At 44.5% G+C, this 19,301-nt stretch overlaps 2 protein-coding genes and 1 long non-coding RNA gene across 3 annotated transcripts in view; 2 read left to right on the top strand and 1 right to left on the bottom strand.

Moving 5' to 3' along the window:
- PGM5 (phosphoglucomutase 5) overlaps positions 1 to 8,649 on the top strand; it is a 196,815-nt gene extending 188,166 nt beyond the window's left edge. Inside the window, exon 11 of the mRNA XM_072838929.1 lies at positions 7,115 to 8,649. Coding sequence (XP_072695030.1) covers positions 7,115 to 7,204 — 90 coding nt within the window. The 3' untranslated portion in view covers positions 7,205 to 8,649. The remainder of the gene's footprint in view (positions 1 to 7,114) is intronic.
- A 3,329-nt stretch (positions 8,650 to 11,978) lies between these two features.
- TMEM252 (transmembrane protein 252) lies at positions 11,979 to 18,006 on the bottom strand. Its single transcript, XM_072838998.1, has 2 exons — positions 17,660 to 18,006; positions 11,979 to 14,486 (listed from the first exon to the last, which is right to left on the bottom strand). The coding sequence occupies exons 1-2, from the start codon at positions 17,995 to 17,997 to the stop codon at positions 14,249 to 14,251; spliced, it is 576 nt and encodes a 191-aa protein (XP_072695099.1). The 5' UTR covers positions 17,998 to 18,006; the 3' UTR covers positions 11,979 to 14,248.
- The window catches only part of LOC140640194 (uncharacterized), a 69,327-nt gene continuing 67,345 nt past the window's right edge, over positions 17,320 to 19,301 (top strand). Inside the window, exon 1 of the long non-coding RNA XR_012036870.1 lies at positions 17,320 to 17,393. This is a non-coding gene — a long non-coding RNA (uncharacterized lncRNA). The remainder of the gene's footprint in view (positions 17,394 to 19,301) is intronic.

Here is a 19,301-nt window from a genome sequence, read left to right as displayed (position 1 = left end):
CTGGCCTGCCAGGTCTCTGTGGAGAGGTCTGCTGTTACCCTAATACTCCTCCCCATAAAAGTCAGGGATTTCTTGTCTCTTGCTGCTTTAAGGATCTTCTCCTTATCTTTGGAATTTGCAAGCTTCACAATTAAATGTCGAGGTGTTGAACGGTTTTTATTGATTTTAGGGGGGGATCTCTCTATTTCCTGGATCTGAATGCCTGTTTCCCTTCCCAGATTAGGAAAGTTTTCAGCTAGAATTTGTTCAAATACATATTCTGGCCCTCTGTCCCTTTCGGCGCCCTCGGGAACCCCAATTAAACGTAGGTTTTTCTTCCTCAGGCTGTCGTTTATTTCCCTTAATCTATCTTCATGGTCTTTTAATTGTTTGTCTCTTTTTTCCTCAGTTTCCCTCTTTGCTATCAACTTGTCTTCTATGTCACTCACTCGTTCTTCCACCTCGTTAACCCTCGTCGTTAGGACTTCTAGTTTGGATTGCATCTCATTCAATTGATTTTTAATTTCTGCCTGATTAGCTCTAAATTCTGCAGTCATGAAGTCTCTTGAGTCCTTTATACTTTTTTCTAGAGCCACCAGTAGCTGTATAATAGTGCTTCTGAATTGGCTTTCTGACATTGAATTGTAATCCAGATTTTGTAACTCTGTGGGAGAGAGGACTGTTTCTGATTCTTTCTTTTGAGGTGAGGTTTTCCTTCTAGTCATTTTGCTCAGTGCAGAGTGGCCAAAAGCAAATTGTATTGGGAAAAAGAGAAAAAGAGAGGAGAGAAAGAAGGAAAGAAAAGTGAAAGAGAAAAAAAAAGGGAAGAAAAGAAAAAAAAACGAGAAAAAAAAAAAAGAAGAAAAAGAGAAAGAAAAAGAAAGGAGAAAAAAAGGGGGTGGGGGAAGGAAACAAATCAAAAAGCCAAACACAACAAAAACAAAAACAAAAAAAAAAAAAAAAAAGAACCACAGGGGAGTATCTTCTGATTCTGTGTTCTTTAGGTCCCTTGGCTTCTCCTGGAAGTTGTCAGTCTAGCTGATCTTCTGGGGGAGGGGCCTGTTGTGCTGATTTTCAGGTGTTAGCAGTTGGGGGAGCTGCTGTGCCCCTGCCTGGTGCAGGGCTCAGTGGGGGTTGTTTACCCCGTGAGGCCGCAGGAGGAACAGCCCCAGTGGCGGGGCAGCTCTGGAAACCTGGATTCAGCTCCGGAGCTCTCCGTCTGCAGGGCCTGGAGGCTCCGGGGCGGGGCCGCTGATCTGCTCAGCTGGGGCAGGAGCGTCCTTGCTGTCCTGGGCCCTCCCGGCCTCTGCCTGTCCCGGGGGAGGCGGGATCCTGGGCTGTGTCCCGGCGCCCTGTGCTCCGGAGCCTGCGCTGTTGGATTCGCGCTCCCGGGCCGCGCAGCCCCCTCCGCGGAGCCGCCGCCCAAGTCTCTCCGAGCTGCTCCTGGAACCGCGCAGCCCCCTCCGCACGGAGCCTCTTCCTCTGCCCGAGCCCCTCCGAGCTGCTCCCGGGGCCGCGCAGCCCCCTCCGCGGAGCCGCCGCCCGAGCCCCTCCTGGCTGCTCCGGTCCCGCCGGGTCCCGCCGTGCGCGCTGCAGCCCTCAGGGAGCTCGGCGCACTCTCCTGGGCGCGCAGTTGCTCTGTTACTGTCCCAGGGAGCCCGAGGGCATCCCCGCCCTCCTGGGTCCTGCTCCAACTCCCCGCGAGCCCCTTTCCGCCCGGGAAGGTCGGTGCAGCTCCTGCTCCTCCGGGACGGGGCTCTCCTGTCCTGGGGACACTCGCCCCGGCCTCAGCCCGGCTCCTCGCGGGGCCCCTCCCCCTTGGAGGCCTTTGTTTCTTTACTTCTTTTTCCCCGTCTTCCTACCTTGATAGAAGCGCGAACTCTTCTCACTGTTGCATTCCAGCTGGTCTCTCTTTAAATCTCAGGCCGAATTCATAGATTTTCAGGATAATTTGAAGGTTTTCTAGGTAGTTTGGTGGAGACAGGTGATTTGGGGACCCTACTCTTCCGCCATCTTGCTCTCCAATTCCCTCTTCATTCAGACTGCTAGGCTTGTTAAGTTGAAATGACAATAAATATCCACCCGACTCTCCAAGACAGAGGAAGGACATCAGAGGCACAGTGCCAGATGGATACGTTGCCAACTCAGTTTGCCCCAAGAGGGGTGCTCACTGTTTCCTACTCTTGAGTGTAGAAAAACTAGGTCAAGTACTTCCTAGAAAAAAGATGCTATATTCCTAATTGATTAAAGTCTCTATTAGTGTATTCTCCTAATTTGTGAAGAATCATCTTGGGACTTCTAATACATTCACATAACCAGGAATGCACTCCTTCCTCCTGTCCTTCTGTTCTTAATCAGTCCTGTCTAACCCCTTGTCTGAGGTGGGACCTGCCTGGTGTCCCAGGTGACAATCCCACTGTTCTGTCATTTCTCCTCCTTGGCTCCTTTTATCCACTCTGTTTGTCCTGACATTCCTCGAGTTCAGGATTGTGGGATGGAAAGAGCAGTAGAGGAGGTAATAGTGTGTTCTGAGCTCAGCTGCCAAGCAGACGTGTGGTCCTGGGCTCATCATGACTCTTGGTGCTTCGGTTTCCTCATCTGTGACAAGAAGAACTCAAAACTAGATCATCCCATGCTCCTCTCTGCTTCTCAAGATCTGTGCTTCCGGTTCCACCTCAGAAAGCTCACTTCCACGGGTTTCTAATTTTTAGCTCCTCATCTCACTCCGGATTCTGAGGGCCTTTCCAGTTGTTTCAGGGAAATTAATCTCCTCTCACTTTTTTCCATGGTGCGTAGTGAATGATAGGAAAGGAGCATCTGGGATTCACGTGTACTCAAAGCTGTGATTTCTTTTTTTAAGATTTTATTTATTTATTCATGAGAGACACAGAGAGAGAGAGAGGTAGAGACATAGGCAGAGGGAGAAGCAGGCTCCCTGCTGGGAGCCCAATGTGGGACTCAGTCCCAGGACCCTGGGATCATGACCTGAGCCAAAGGCAGATGCTCAACCACTGAACCACCCAGGTGCCCCCAAAGCTGTGATTTCTTTTTTTTTTTTAAGATTTTATTTTTTTTATATTATTTATTTATGATAGTCACACAGAGAGAGAGAGAGAGACAGGCAGAGACACACAGGCAGAGGGAGAAGCAGGCTCCATGCACCGGGAGCCCGACGTGGGATTCGATCCCGGGTCTCCAGGATCGCACCCTGGGCCAAAGGCAGGCGCCAAACCACTGCGCCACCCAGGGATCCCCAAAGCTGTGATTTCTAAAGAAAAACAGGACAGCAAAAATCCAGTGACCCTTCCACTTGCCCAGCACACCCTGCATGCATGGTCACAGAAGTCTCTGTCTGCCTCCTCAGCTTCTTTTTACCAAGCTGAAATAGCATTCGTTTATTCAACCAATATCCATTGAATACCTCCTAAGTAGCAGGCACCTTTCTAAGGCCTGAATTAAACAAAATTCCTGCCCTGGTGGCATAACCACTTACTCTAGCATTTATATACATTTGCAAATATTCTAGTATTTACTTTATATACTCAGGCAAGAAAAAAAAAAGACATTGATTAATGATCCTTAACTTAATTCTAACTCGAAGTTTCCATTCCACAAGGCTGATGAAAATTTTAATCTTGGGCATTTTTAGGGACCTGTCCCAGAACTCCTTAGGGTCAAACAAATATCTGAAGACTTTCTAGGTTGCTGGATAATGGTGAAAAGACCTCACTAGTGTTCATTCCATGGTGATCATCAATGATGTCCTTCTTCTCAATCCCTCATGGTCCCTGGAGGGCAGATGGCACCACAGCTTCTGTGCTGTGTTGGCCTGGAGCTCTGTGCTCAGAGTAGAAGTTCCATGTTCAGTCTTTCTCATATGGACGTAAGTCCCACCCAAACCTTTTTCTCTGACATGATCAGGGCAAAGGACAAGTGCTTGATTCATGAATCCAGAAAGAGTTAAAAGAGGTAACTAAGTGCCTATTTTGATCATTGTATTTTCAGCACAAAACATATATAAATGTATACTTATTTGTCAGTCTTTTAATGTTGACCCAAGACCTTTTCTTTGAATATGAGCACACTATTTGGTATTGTGATTGTCTTTCTTGAATAGATTCCCACTCATATTTCATCAGTCATGTTCACCTTTAATGTCTTTATAGTGAGTGGGAATTTAAAGACATTTGGGAAGTCATCTGAAGAAAGAATTTTCTAGACATTTTTTTATTCCTCCTCAATATTTCACTGTATCTCACATTAATTTCACAGGATTAGCTAATTGCCATTATCTAGATTCTTTTCAGAACATTCGACTTAATTTCCATAGAAAGAACTCTTCCTATGTATACTCACATCTCATTGGTTTATGTATCATTTAATTACATATTCTGAATAACTAGTGTAACAGGTGTTAACATATTTAGGCACAAACTTAACTGACTCCTGGAAAGCACATAACTGCTGGAGGCAAAAGTAGGTGAGCGTATTAGAAAGTGATGTACTGGTTCACAGACAGCTCCTGTGCTGTGGACATCAATCAGGATGTTTTACAGAAGAAATGAAAAGCAGAGGTTTATCTACCAAGTTCAGTGGAAATCCTTTAAGAGAACTTCTGCAGGGTTTACAACATTGTTTAAAACTGTGCTTCCAAAAAATATAAATAAATAAATAAATAAGTAAGTAAGTAAGTAAGTAAGTAAATAATTAACTAACTAACTAACTAACTGTGCTTCCAGGGGGATCCCTGGGTGGCTCAGCGGTTTAGCACCTGCCTTTGGCCCAGGGCATGATTCTGAAGTCCTGGGATTGAGTCCCGCATTAGGCTCCTGGCATGGAGCCTGCTTCTCCCTCTGCCTGTGTCTCTGCCTCTCTCTCTCTCTCTCTCTCTCTCATAAATAAATAAATAAAATCTTTAAAAAAAAAAAAAAACTGTGCTTCCTTACCCTCTTGCCAATGGATACCGCCACTTAAAGTCTTTGATCTTGAAACACACAATGATGTGAAACAAATTGTGTCTTAATTTTCAGTTCTTGAAGTTTCAAGTTCGATTTCATTGCATTTTCTTAAATAGATGGGATAAAGTTCATCTTTTTATTTGCCCTCCAGAACTTCAGTTAAAGTGATTGGTTTTTAACTTCATTCTCATTCTCCATCCTCATTTAACCTCTTTTATAGATGTTAATGAAGAGTTATATAGCTCCCCCAAAAGCTGGGGCAGGGGTGGTGAAGAGAAGAGAGGATGGGGAACGAAAGCCAATAATCTGATTTCCACACCCAATGAGTGCTTGGCTCCTAAAGAATCCAGATGCCCCTATGTAGGCATCACATGGAATATGGCCTTGCAAAATGTGTATAGGAAATTTTTCTGGGCACCAGGAGGGTTATTAAAAGAAAATAAAACTTTCTGTTTCTGTATATACTGTTCATGGATGCAGAACCAGAGGGAAATACAGTTTGCTTGTGCACTTGTAATGAAATGGCTCAAGATTCTCATCTCCCTTCTAGCTTCCAAGATTATATTCAAGTTCCTCCATCTAGTCATCTTCATAGAGTAAGATGATTTCATACATTTAGCCATTAATGTGTGAAACTACTGGGCTTGCCTCTAGAACAATCTATCCAAAGCACAGGTCTCACAGTGTCACCTTTTAACTCTGAAAACTCCAGCATCTCTCCTTGCCTAATGAGTTAAATCCTTACGCTTTGCACTGGCATTTCTATCTCTCCAGACAAGGCTTGCTCACTTATTACTCAGGACTGCCGTGTATCTACACTCCACTCCCGCCCTCCCTTCCAAAAATAACAGGCTTTCTTTTCCTCAACATGATATCTTTGTTTCTTCCCTTATGCTATATTTCCCAAACTTCTCTTCCATCAGTATCCTTGTCTTTAAATGGACTTACATTGTTTTCACTTAAATCTATTTATTTATTATAGAAAGCCTGCACGTACATGAAAAAAAAAACCGTGATATCCCTTGATAAATAAAAGCTCACGACAAAAAATGAATTCAATAAGATATACAATGATATTACCTTCTAGCTAGGTGATGCTTGCCTGTGGCATGCTCTGTGTTGGTTCATGTGTTATTTATTTTTTTTTAATTTTTATTTATTTATGATAGTCACAGAGAGAGAGAGAGGCAGAGACATAGGCAGAGGGAGAAGCAGGCTCCATGCACCGGGAGCCCGACGTGGGATTCAATCCCGGGTCTCCAGGATCGCGCCCTGGGCCAAAGGCAGGCGCTAAACCGCTGCGCCACCCAGGGATCCCCGGTTCATGTGTTAAAGATTGGCCACCAACAGAGTTTCTCCTTGATGAAATTAGGAGGGTGAAAGAAGAATGGAAAATGGGGTGACGTTCTCATTCTTTTGTAGGTAATGCCAGGTCCATGAACCATCTAAAATAATCTCCTGTATCATTAATTTGTATGTGTATGTGTTCCACACTTTGAAAAACAATGCTTTACTCTCATGAAATGAGAAGCAACTGGAGGGCAAGAAATTATTCTTTCCATGTCCTTTGCTTTTTTGAGAATCTACTCCTTAGGCCTCTAAACTGCCCTCCTTCTGGGGAACACTAATGTTATTTGATGGGAAGAAATGAGTAGATATTTCTGAGCATTAGCCAATGGGTTGGTCTGTTTTCTCTGAAAGTCAAGATAGTAGGTTCTGCAGGCCTCTGGTCCTAGGCTGGAGAATGAGTGTGTTTCCTTAAGTTCTTGTGCATATACATGTGTGGGTGGGGTGTACATACTGTGGGGGTAGAGTAGCAGAGGAAGCCTGTGGGGTTCTCTGGACTTCCTTAGTTCATAAAGCTTTGTTCATGAAATGCCCCGATGCTCTGGCAGCCGGGGTTGCTAGATTCCTATCTGAGATCAGTGTTTTGGGGTTGCTGGACAACCTCCAGAGACCATCTCCTCCCCTAACCACCCCCCACCCCACCCTACCCATTTCTCTCTCCTTTTATGGATGAGGAACCAGGGTCTAGGGAACAGGTGTCTCACCAGCAGTAACTCTGCCTTTCAGCTGCAAATTGGAGTTGAATCCAGATGCCTGCAACAGAAACCAATCCCAGTGGCCCTCCTGTGACTGATGTGAGTTGTTCACAGACTTTTCCCTTCCTTTTCCAGGCTGTGCTGAGTCCTCTTATTGCCATCGCGCTGAAAATATCCCAGATTCATGAGAGAACTGGCCGGAGGGGCCCCACCGTCATCACTTGAATGGAGGAAAGATCAGTCACCAGGGCCAAAAGAGAGCGCTTGGCGGGAGACACTTCACCCATGCCTTCTTGCTACCTTTTTGTGCCTTTTATGACTTTGAAACACACACACACACACACACACATACACACACACACACACACACGATAATTTGCTGGTGGTGGGTGGGGGGAGGGAAGAGAACAAAAAAATCTGTTTTCTTAGGTTTGGGTCAATTCCTCCAAATGCAACAGGGTGTTCAGTTGCCTGTTAAAGCTGCACTATCATTTGGTATCTATATTCTATCACACAATGGAACCTCACCTTTTGAGAAAGAGTAAGTAGGCCAGGAACATGTCCATCATGGCATCTGCGCATCGCTGGCATTAGGTGAGAAAGGTTCTGAACTCACGCACAGAGCGCAGCACCAGAATTAAGCTTACCCCAAGCCACGGGTGCTGCTGGGCAGACCAAGGAAGACTGTCCTCCTCGGCATGGTGGAGGACCTAGCTTTTCATCCTGGGTCAGGTGTCCCGGGGGGGAAGGCTGTGCAACTCCTAAGGGCGCACCTCATGGCTGCTAGCCACTGGAGGGCCCACTCCCCCACCTTCTGACCTCTTGGGAGTCCCCGTGCCACCTTCCCTCACATCTTTGGAAGCATTCTGCAGATCACCATGGCACACTTTCAATGAAACATATCAAAGGGTGTTTTCCTCTCTTATTTTGTAAATAATATTATTTTAGCTCTTAAGCTGGCTGCATTCCTTCAGATTCAGCCATTCAGGGCACAGGTGGGAAGCAGTTTCTTGGCAGGACTCTGCAGATGAATGCCTCCCATTTCAGCAGCCCTCCCTTGACGACATCATGGAGGGTGATACAGGGGTTTATATTAATTCCTCCCTCGAAGACAAAATACCACCATATCTGCTGTCTCTCTGACTTTCTCTCCACTCTCTTATCTCCCAGTAAGGGCCAAGTTTAAAGTAATCATTTGGACACAGTTCAGATCTTAATAGCAGTGGCTGTAGAAGGAGATGATGAAATGCTGGAAAAATAGAGTACTTGTTGGAAGAAGACCTTATTGGTGGTAGTTAAGGGCTTGATAAGAGGGAAGGGAGGGTGGGACCCCTGTGAGAAACTAGAAGGTCACAACTGGCTTTCTTTGCCCAGGAGAAGGATACTGCAGCTCTAGCAGCCTTTATCTGCACTCAGCCGGGACACTCGGTGTGGGACCTGTTTGTGTATGTTTTGCTTCCTTGGGAACGACACTCTCACTTACCCTGTTGTTAGCACAGATGACGTGGTGCTCTTTGTGAAGCAAGGTGGTACTGCTGTAGTCAGGATGAGCGCAAGCAGGGAGATGTTCCCAGGAAGGAATCTGTGTCCACTCTCTATCTCTGCTTCTGTCAGAAACTTACTAGGATATGTAGTAGCCAATAAAAAAGAAATTCCTGATTTCAACCCTACGCATGGACTGTGGATTTTTGTTTGATTGTTTTGCCATTAGTGGTCACATTTTGATAAGTCTGTCTTTCAGAACACTTGCAAGGGCTGGCTTTCGTTGTTAGGACCTGGGAATTTATTATATAAATGGAACCAGAAAAGGCAGATTACTCACAACTGCCTTTGAGAGTCAGCAGAAACTAAATTGGCATCTGGTCTTTGATCGTAAGTATCTTTGTTTCCTAATCATAGAGGGTGGCTTTGAGCAGAGATTCTAAAGTCATGGAATTTATCAGCAACGAATGTAATTTTCCTTAAAGCTTTGGTTCTCAACACCTTTAAGTGGTGGTCTGTGATAGCCATCCCTTCACTACTCGGTTCTATGTGGGTCCACACAGCTGGATGCGTTATCAGGCTTAGCTCTCAGTCAGAAAATATGAATTTTTTTTCTTAAATTGCTGAACTTTTAATCACCTCTAACTTCAAAGGTCAAATATAAGGTAATCCTCATTTAAAAACTCTGTTTTTTATTTCCAGCATGTGCATCCAGCAGCCCGAGTATACCTTCATTCATTCATTCATTCATGCATGCATGCATGCATTTAACAAACACTGATTTAACAACTACTCTATGCAGAGTCCTGTTTTTGGTGTAGCGAGGAGATGTATAAAACACTATTCCTGCTCCTAGGAGTTTGTAATTTGGGAACAGGAGGCTATAACATACTCAAAGAAGCAGGAGGACATGAATGTTACTGTAGAGGCATGAACAACATATTATGGGAACACACAGAGGTATTGACTCTGAGATGGCAGGACACTAGGCACTTGATGGGTTTCCCAACAAGTGGAGTTTCCTGGGACTTGTAATCATTTACATTATTTTACCAGGGGTCAATGTAGCCAGACCAAAGACTAGGAATTGAGAGGTAGGATGGCTGGAGATGAGGCTTGCACTGGGTCTAGTGAGAGGGTGGCATGGATGAGAGGTTGGAGAAGCCACAGTGTTATAAATATCAAGCAGAGCACATGTTTGGGTCCAGCTATGGAAAGAAGCAGCTGCACGGCCACCTATTTTTACAGAGCTTTTTCTCAGCGAGGTTGCCAAGGGGAAGGTCCTGTTGTGGCTCTAGAATCCAGCCTTTCTCTCTGGAACCTGCTCAAATGCACATTGCCAAGGTATTATTTCTGCTTTATGTAAAATCCAAGCTTCTCTTGCTGAGCTATACATGCATGTCCTCTGGCCTTCTCAAGAGAGTTGAAAGACAGGAAGTCACTCTTCTGCATGTAATGGTCTTTATGTCTTAAAGATGAAGCTCCAGCCACCAGAGTTTCTTAAATGACTGGAACGATCTGAGAATTTTGTGGGGACCACAGGAGACAATCATAGAGGAGACCGTGGATGGAATGTGGCAATCGTCAGAGCCACTTTTGTGATCGACTAGTATTGAAGGGTTCATTCGCTATACCATGTGCCCCCAGGATGGTGACAAGCAACAGTATGTATAGGCCAGTGGTTCTAACCAGCGCAGCACCTCTACCCACCCAGGGGGTGTTCAGAAATGTGTGTGTATACATGCCAGAGAGGCATTTAAGGGAGGGGACCACGGATTCTAAATATCCTACCAGGTGAGCCAGTCCCTTAGAATGAAAAATTGTTTTGCTCATTCATGATTCTTGGGTTTATTAACTGACTTGAAAATGGCAGGCAGCCATTATTAAAATGAGATCATTTATCAGGTCTTACTAATCCAAGGTGCAGCCTATATCCACAGTATTTACAGAACAAATAGTTTTTGTGTGGCATCTCAGACTGAAGGGCTTGGACATGACCCGAAGGCTTTCCACACAGGAAACCTCAGATTGATGACCAGCCCCACGGTGGCACATTGGGCTGACAGTTGGCTGTGCTGAGCCTGTGTTCTCTGCAGATCATACAGTCAATGATAGGGATGGTGGTGTGGTGACTTCTGATTGGTCAGCTGTGGGTCATTGCAAGGCATGGGATTTACTTCGGCAGTAATATCCACTAGCCATGGCAGATGTGAGGGAATTTGTAAAGCACCTATGGGAACTGATAGTGACATAACAGGTGACTCCATTTTATTGCTTGATCACGCACTGGGTACTCTTGAAACATGTGCACACTGACATCCCAGACACCTGCCTTGAGGAATGTCCTTTCTTGAGTGCAGAAGGGCCTGAGAAATCGTGTACCTTTTGAAATGATGTAACTGCCAGTAAATCAGTGTTTGGCCTTTCAACGGTTACAAACAGCAAGAGATTATCAGAGGCAGCAGAGCTTAGCAGATGCCTGTTCCACTCCAACCAGCTGGAGTCCTTATCGGTGGAAATGGCTCATGCAGTTGACAGCCCATTTGGTATGTGAATCAGTCTGACCTGTCATGGAAAATTATAGAACCTGGTGAAGATATGCATTATAAACTCAAGTCTTTATCATCTTTTCATGTCTTTTAGCACCTAGTACGTGACCTGCAATATAGGTGAGCTGGGGAGATTCCTCATCAAAGACTGTGCGTTTAAGTAGGATCTTGAGGGATGAGTAGAGTTGCCAGAAAAAATACTTGTGAGTTTCGGAGCAGAGAGGTAAAAAATACACATGCTACATCTTGGATATGCAAAGGATGCAGCATTATGTATTTTATAACTAACCTTGTCCTGCTCACCTTCTGGGGGTTGGAAGGAGTACTTAAAGCTGCCTGTCAGAGAGATGTTATAAGATTAAAATCCTGGAGGGCCGTCATCTCTGAGAATTTCCCTTCATCATTGACAGGTGAGCCTACCAATCCCATTTGAGAAAAGGGAATGAGCAAGGACTGTAGTGAATGTTTGCCTCTTCTCCACTCACTTGTAATTGATGTGTTCTCCTTGCCATTCAGGGAATCATGGTTCTCTGTCCCTCACCCCTAATTTTACCATAAATTTAAGGAGGAAGATGGGATACAACGTCTACCTCCTGGAGTAAGTCCCCTGGGGCTGACCAATGAATTAAGCACAGCAGAATGCTTTTGTTCTGACTTGCCCAGCGGGTTTTAATTGCTAGGCCTCTCAAAAGTAGGATTTGTTTGGAGTGACACTCCCGTCCTTGATGCTTGCTTCAGGGTACATCTGTTTTTTTAAAAAGCAATAGCTGTCTGGGAGTAGTACTTCTTTTCAAAAAGCACCTGGCTTATCTTCTGAATCAATAGTTGATGCTCAGTAATGTTTGGGTTTTCAAAAAGATTAACTCATCTGGATGCTGTGTTAGTTCCACATGGAGAATCAAACCTTGACTTATGTTCCCCTATTGATTTTTTTTTCTGATACAAAACAGAGATGAAAGAGAAGAAAGTTTATGTACAAAATTTATTGCAGTAAAAAGATCAAAACAATTTTCGTATGTAAACCAAAATTAACATGTCTTATATGACTACCAGAAGTTGGAAAAACCACCTATTACAAATGCAAACTCTGGATGAAAGCCCAATGACAGAATTTGTTCTGGCCCGTGGATGTGCTGAGACCCCAGAGATCTCAGGATAACAGTCTTGGTAGAGGGATAGAAAGAGAGTTCAAGAGAGAAATAATATATTGCACTGCTAATAAATGATCACCTTCCCATTGGACAACCATGAGTGACCTTCATATCCAATTATACCTTTGATGTCAAGGATTCAAATCATGGGTGCCCAAATGTATGTTTCATATAAAGGGACCAGGACTTCCTTTTGTGTGGCTTCCTGTGTATTTGCCAGGATATGAGTAATCTGTGTGCTCAGCAAAAATGGGAAGAGGAGGCCATGGAGGTCTCATTCCATCTCGACAACTTTCTTCCTCCCTGAAAGCTCTTCATCCTTGCCATCACTGTCCAAACCCCCCTCTGCCCCTTCCCTGAGGGCTGCCTGTTACCAATAGGAGCCACCTTTCATCTTAGATGGAATGATCAGAGAGAATGAAACCGCAGAGAGGTGAGGGCCAAGCTCCTAGGCAGAAAACATGGAGGGAGTATTTACATTTTAAAAGAGAACCCTATTCTATGTCAACTATACCTTAATGAAAAAGTTTAAAACCTTTTTTTATATTAAGAAAAAATAAAAAGAGAATCTTAAAGGAAGATCTCTGGCTTCCCCAAGGGCTGTAAGGTATTGCACAGTGCTGGGGCTCCTCTTCCTGTTAGGGTCCACTTTCTGAAGCTGGAGAGAAGACCAAACTGCTCCGTGGGAGAAGGGAGGGAAGACAGGGTTAATCTAGCACAAATGTTTGAAGTAAATACATCCTCTCATGCCCTTCTGTAGATGCTGCTTCACCCTACTGGCAACAACCATATGCTATGGGCAAAGTTTCTTCTTAACACCTCAAAGTCTCAGTTTATACATCTGTAAAAGGGGAATAACCATTGCACTTATTTCTGAAGGGTACGATGAGGGCTAAATAAAAAGCATAAAAGGTTCATGGCACAGAACCCATCATATAAGAGACATTCCATAGCTATTAAATAATAATCCCAGCACAAATTCCTCACTTGATTGAGGAAGAAACTGAGGCTCAGAGAGGTGAAGATTTTTGTCCAAGCTCTAATGCATCTCTTCCCACCACGTTTCTACCTGACATGTCCTCTCGTGTTAAAACATGTAATAAAGTATAACAAAGCTGAAGAGTCAGTGGGTCTTAAGATAAATGTCCCAAGTCTACAAATGTGTGGGTCTGTATCTTGAGACACAAAGAATTTTCTGTTAAGGATCAAAGTACTACAATACAGTCTCCTTTCTAAAGATCTGCAGTGGGGGATTTTTTGAAATATACATTTCATATATATTTTAATGTCTTTCAAGATTTATGTCAAAATCTATATTAATGCCACCTATGGCTAGTACAGTTTCCCTCCCTAAATTCTGTGTTTTTATGAATTTTTAAGTATTCTATCTGTTCAACTTGAGTCTCTAAGAAATCTCATCATCTCTGCTTGTACAACCATCCCGTTTTTAAGATATTCATTGAAAACTTTGTGTTCGAGCCATTTTGAAAGGAAATATTACAGTTGTTTTCCACATAGAAATAAAATACACATAACTTAAAAAGTAATACAAGTAATATTCATGGCTTCCAAGAGCACATCTCCCACAACGCGAACTACAGTGTCACTCTGGTAAATCTGGAGAGAACTATGAAACCAGCCAACAAAAGCTGCAAATTAAACCACACTGATCCTTCGTTTCCAGCACACTCTCCGTTTGTGATTGTTGGGTGATGTGGTACCTGAAGACGCACGGCTGGCTGCCTCAAGAGCAGCACCTGTTCCTCCCCAATGGGGGCTGAGGTGATGGGAGGGGGTTGAAAGTCAAAGGCCTCTTGGAGCAGAGCTACAAAATTGGTCCCCGAAGCCCACCTGGGCTGGGATTAGCGCAAATCCGTTGAAATGTTGTTGGCTGCCGCCGGCTCCTTCTGGGGTCCCCATGGGCCTAGCACATCTGTGGAACTGCATGACATCCACAGCATCTCCTCGGCAAGTGCTCCTGGGGGTCATGGAAGACACTTTCCCTCCCATAGTCTGGTGCCTGCATTTATTATTATCAAGTCTAACCCATGAGGGTGCATCACGAGCGCAAGGAAGTGTCCCCTGCTTCAGCATCCTCGGCTTTGCCTCTCAGCATCCTGTAATGGTGTGGCTGCCGGCACCCCACCTGCTACAGACTCCTCATAGGAAGGGGGAGCCTCTGGGTGGGCATCAGCTGCGTCCTCAAATTCCAGGCCCGGCTCTGTGTACAGTGGTGGAGGAATATCTGAGACTTCTCCCTCTGTAGGACAGGGTTGCTTCTCAGCATCAAGACTCTCTTCATATGCAGGAGGGTAGAAATCTGGCCTGGAGATCAAAATGCCACAAACATACATGTGTTATTTAAGTGGTTAATGCCAAAGAGGCATATGCCTGCCTCTCTCAAATCACATTGTGTGAAGTGAAACTGTTAAGAAACATTGATTTTGAAACAGATGTACTTCTTCCCTGGCATCACCAGTTTTTTTTTTTTTTTTAAATGTGCTGCTCTTCCAGCAAAACCTTCCTTATCAGCCATTGGATATGTGCCTCTCTCGTCCTATTTTTCCCAGTGGGTTATTCCAAGCTCTTGCCTCTCTCTCACTCATGGGAACCAGGGACTTTCAGCATGAGATCGTTATCAGGGGGAGAGACACGGGGGGCGCCTAGGCTGTGCAACCTCCTTCCACCCAGTTAGTCCATTCGCATCCATGACCCCATTCACACGCACCTCATTTTCGACTCAGTTGTGCTGTCTCATATCCTCCAAGCCAATAAAATAATGAATGAAAACCAATGTATAAGCTTGTCAAAATCACTGTGTATACCTGAGCCTAATGTATGTTGTGCGTCAGCTACACCGATAAAACATTTACTCAAAAATCCAGCTCTGGGCTATCTCCTCAAATGTATCAGCTGCTTCTCTCTTTCTTCTCACTCTTTCAAGTCTCAGCAACTGGTTTCCAAAAAAACATACTCATTTCTCAAACCATTTCAACCAACAACTTCACATAGATTTCACTTGCAGCTCTTTGCAGGCCAATAGGCCAATGATGAAAGGAGCCATTCGTGCCAAAGGTGATGTATTCACTGGTCATCTTGCCCCATGTTGCTAATTGCTAAATCCTTCTGGCCTCTCCGTCATGAATGGGACAGGGGTGGTGTGAGATGAGGAAGAAAGAGGGTGAGCTTGATGGAGTTGTGTATTTATAGAGTGAATTCCTTAGTGCCCGCAGGGAGTGTTTGTGGTGTGTAACCACAACAGAACAGAGCCTGCCACTTGTAGCCACAGCTCCATCCCAAATATTACCAGGCGCAAAGCCAGATAGCTGAAGGAACCGTCTACTGTACGGCATAAATCTCAGCCTTCCCTCAGAATAGCTAAGACAGTGTCATGGGACACACATGTAAAGACATTAAAGACAGAAAGGTGAGCTGTTCCCTGGAGCGACTTGAGAGGCTCCAGGGTGACTGCCGCCTGCCCCTAAATCCCATCCAGCTCTCCCAGTCCCATTGGCACATGCCAGTTCATATTCTCAGTGCCCGAGTTCCACCATTGCAGACTCATTGGCTCTGATACCTCAATGTGGGTTCCCATCTTGAATGCAAATGTTTCTGAGAAATGCAACTCTTCCCTAACTGACTTCCTGGTCATTCTGTGTAGGCCAGGCATCTACTAGATGCAGCAGGAAGATGTCCATATCACAGATCCCTTTGAAATAATTCAGCACGGTGTGAGGCTATGCATGTGTTAGTAAATTTAATAACTTCCTCCTATAGGAGGCAATCAGCTACTCTTAGCAGGAATTCACACTCTAAAGGCAATCATCTTAACATTTAAGAAAAAAAAATAATCACTCAAGAAGCATCATCCATAATCACCTTAGTCATCTTAATCTTTTATCAAACCCAAAGATCTTGCTAGTTAGTATAGTAAGTATTGGAAATGGGGTTTAGTTATTGTAATTAGTATCTTATTAATGAGCATAATAATGTCAAAAATCAACTGTCATGGGTAAAATTATTTACATTCAAGATACATGGAGTAGCTAAGATATTTTAGATGAAGAGGGCAAAAGAATTTAGGAGTCCTGCAGCCTGTACCTGGAAGATGATGCCTGAAGTTTTATCCCTAAATGTCTTGGGTCAGCCAAGAATTAGGAGGGTTTCAGTTGTCTGATACTGACCATAAGGTGAACTGAATTTTGTTTTATTGTAATGAAATATGTGTGACATTAGATTTACTGCTGTAGCCATTTTAAAGGTACAGATCAGTAGCATTCAGTACATCCACACTGATAAGCAACCTTCACCATTCTCCCTCTCCAAAACTTTTCCATTACCCCAAATTGAAACTCTCAGTAAACAATAAGTTCCCATTCTCTCCTCCCCACTGCCCCCAATAACTGGTTTGCTTTCTGGCTCTGAATTTCACTACTCTAGCTATCTCCTATAAGTGGAATCATGCAGTATTTGTCTTTTTGTGTCTGGCTTCTTTTGCTCAGTATAATGTTTTCAGGGGTCACCCATGCTGTAGCATGTGTCAGAATGTCCTTCCTTCTCATGGCCAAATAATATTTCATCATATGGGTAGACCACACTTTGTTTATCCATTCATCCACTGGACGACCCATGGGTTGTTTACACCTTTTGGCTATCATGAAGAATATTGCTATGAACACTGGTGTACAAAGATCTGTATAAGTTCCTACTTTTAATTCTTTTGTCCACTTACCCAGGAGTAGAATTGCTAGATCAAATGGCAATTCTATATTTAACCTCCATACCATTTTCCATAAAATGATTGCACTATTTTCCATTCTCACCAGCAGCGCACAAGGTTTTGGATTTTGTGTATTCTTGCTAACACTTGCTGTTTCTGTGGGGTTGTTTTTTTTTTAAGTAAGAGCCATCATAATGGGTATGAGGTGGTCAGGTTAACTGAATTACCTCTGGAATATGACTTGTCTTGCGTTAAATAAATCTCTCAGGCAAGGTGTGATGAGAACAGCTAGAAAGGTGGTAAGCTGGGACCTCACTGAGTTCATGGAGAGATTGCAGGACTAATGCAATACCTGCTTGTTCATTTGTTGTGGGCCAGAACCTGGTCTGGAACTTGCTTTCCATATAACCTGGTAGCCGGGTTATGGGAAATAACTTGCCACCACCTGCTTCTAAAGACAGCTTCCACGATACAACAAGAGAACCTGAGTTGGGCCTCTTCTATTGGCTTAGGTAGGTTTTCAATGGAGGGAGATGTTGTTTTTCAGGTAGAAATCCCCTCTCAGTTCATGGTTTTCCCCAGCACCATTCTTCCTAAGGACTAACTCCAGAGTAATTTCCCGACAGGAAAGCTTCAGTTCTAGACCTACAGCCCCCTGCAGGACGTGCTCCACATATTGCTCCACATCTTGCTCCACAGTGGGGTTAGGTTCATTCTGCTTTTCCAGAATTCAGTCCCATTGCAACCCTCCTCCATCCTCTGGCCTCTCAGCACATACCTGTCGACAGTGGCCAGGGGCAGTGCCCCATGAGAAAGATGTCTTCTGAGCACATGGGTGAACACTCCTTTGCTTTTACTTGCCTGGCGGTAGGTGCTCCAGAAAATTCCACTCAGGAGGATCACAAACCCCAGTGGCAGAAGCATATAGGCCAGGATCAGGTTCCCTCGACAGTTGAATATTGATCCTGAGGAAATGAAGAAGGCCCCCAGGCAGATCATCAGGAAGCCCATCAAGAGGGCAAAGGCACAGAAAACTAAACCCATTCTGTTTTGCATCCCAGCTCCTTTGGAACGTTTCCACTCCCCTGCTTCCTTGCTCAGAGACAATGCTCTCATTAGCCAGCTTGGAGCTTTATATGCTCTGGGACCAACTGGCCTTTGGACAATTAAGTGAAGCAGGCACTTAGAAGCTATTCATTAACCACTGAAAGTTACCGTAATATCCTTGGAGGATTAACCTAAAAACACAGCATTGTGTAAGGCAGGGAGGAGTGGCTTCTCTTTGCAGGCTTGCTCTTCTGAGCTGGGTAGGACCCTTAGCCAACCTCGGGTATTTGAGGGGAAGTCTCTCATCTTTTGATTAATCCCCATGGTGGGTAATTCCCTGCTAATGCTAGAGAAATTAACGTTTGTTTTTTGATGAACTATTTTCTTTGTGCTTTGGCAGGGGATCCTTTCTTGATTTCTTCTTTCTCTGTACTAAGAAGACATTTTTAAACTCTTAAGTTCATCTTTCTTTTCTCAATGAAACTTCCTTTATGGCCTTCACCCTATGCTACTGGAAAAATCCCAAGAGAAATACCCATGGTGTTAACTCCCTTCTCTGTTAAGAAAATGAGCATCCACAGGAGAAGGAAAGAGAATTCTGGAGAGAAGGGTTGTAATAGCACTTTGGGAATTTGGGGGAAAAGTTTCTGGGGATGGTCGTAAAAGGCGATGATCTGGGGGCACCTGGAAGGCTCAGTTACGCATCTGCCTTTGGCTCAGGTCATGATCTCGGGATCCTGGGATTGAGTCCCCCATTGGGCTCCCTGCTCAGCGGGGAGTCTGTTTCTCTCCCTGCCCCTCCTTCCCATTGGGCTCCCTGCTCAGCGGGGAGTCTGTTTCTCTCCCTGCCCCTCCTTCCAGCCTGTGCTCTCTCTACCTCAAATAAATAGGTAAAAATCTTCTTTAAAAAAGAAGAGGTGATGATCTGGTGACTTCTCTATCCTGTTTTTTTTTTTTTTAAGATTTTATTTATGTATTCATGAAAGACACAGAGAGAGAGGCAGAGACACAGGCAGAGGGAGATGCAGGCTGTCTGTGGGGAGCCCGATGTGGGGCTCCATCCCAGGACCCCGGGATCACACCCTGAGCCAAAGGCAGACGCTCAACCACTGAGCCACCCAGGTGTCCCTGATACTGGTTTTATATCTTTCCCATTGTTGGGCCCAAATGTTGGGGTCCTGGGGTCATTTCTGGCTAACACATAGGTGTTTGATAAAAATTTTTGCTTGTTACTCAACTGCTGGCAAGCATTCTTGGCTTACCTTTCCTACTCTCAAGAAAAGCCACAGGTATTTAATAAAAGAGTGTTCCCTAAAATGTGTAGCATGTTTCCACCTCCAAGCAAAATAAACACATGTGCAAAGTGCTGCCTG

This window comes from Canis lupus, chromosome 1 (genome assembly GCF_048164855.1).
Source record: "Canis lupus baileyi chromosome 1, mCanLup2.hap1, whole genome shotgun sequence".
In the NCBI taxonomy this organism is placed as follows: domain Eukaryota; kingdom Metazoa; phylum Chordata; class Mammalia; order Carnivora; family Canidae; genus Canis; species Canis lupus.
The sequence above is the reverse complement of the archived record's forward strand: the minus strand, read 5'-3'. Positions and strand labels throughout refer to the sequence as shown.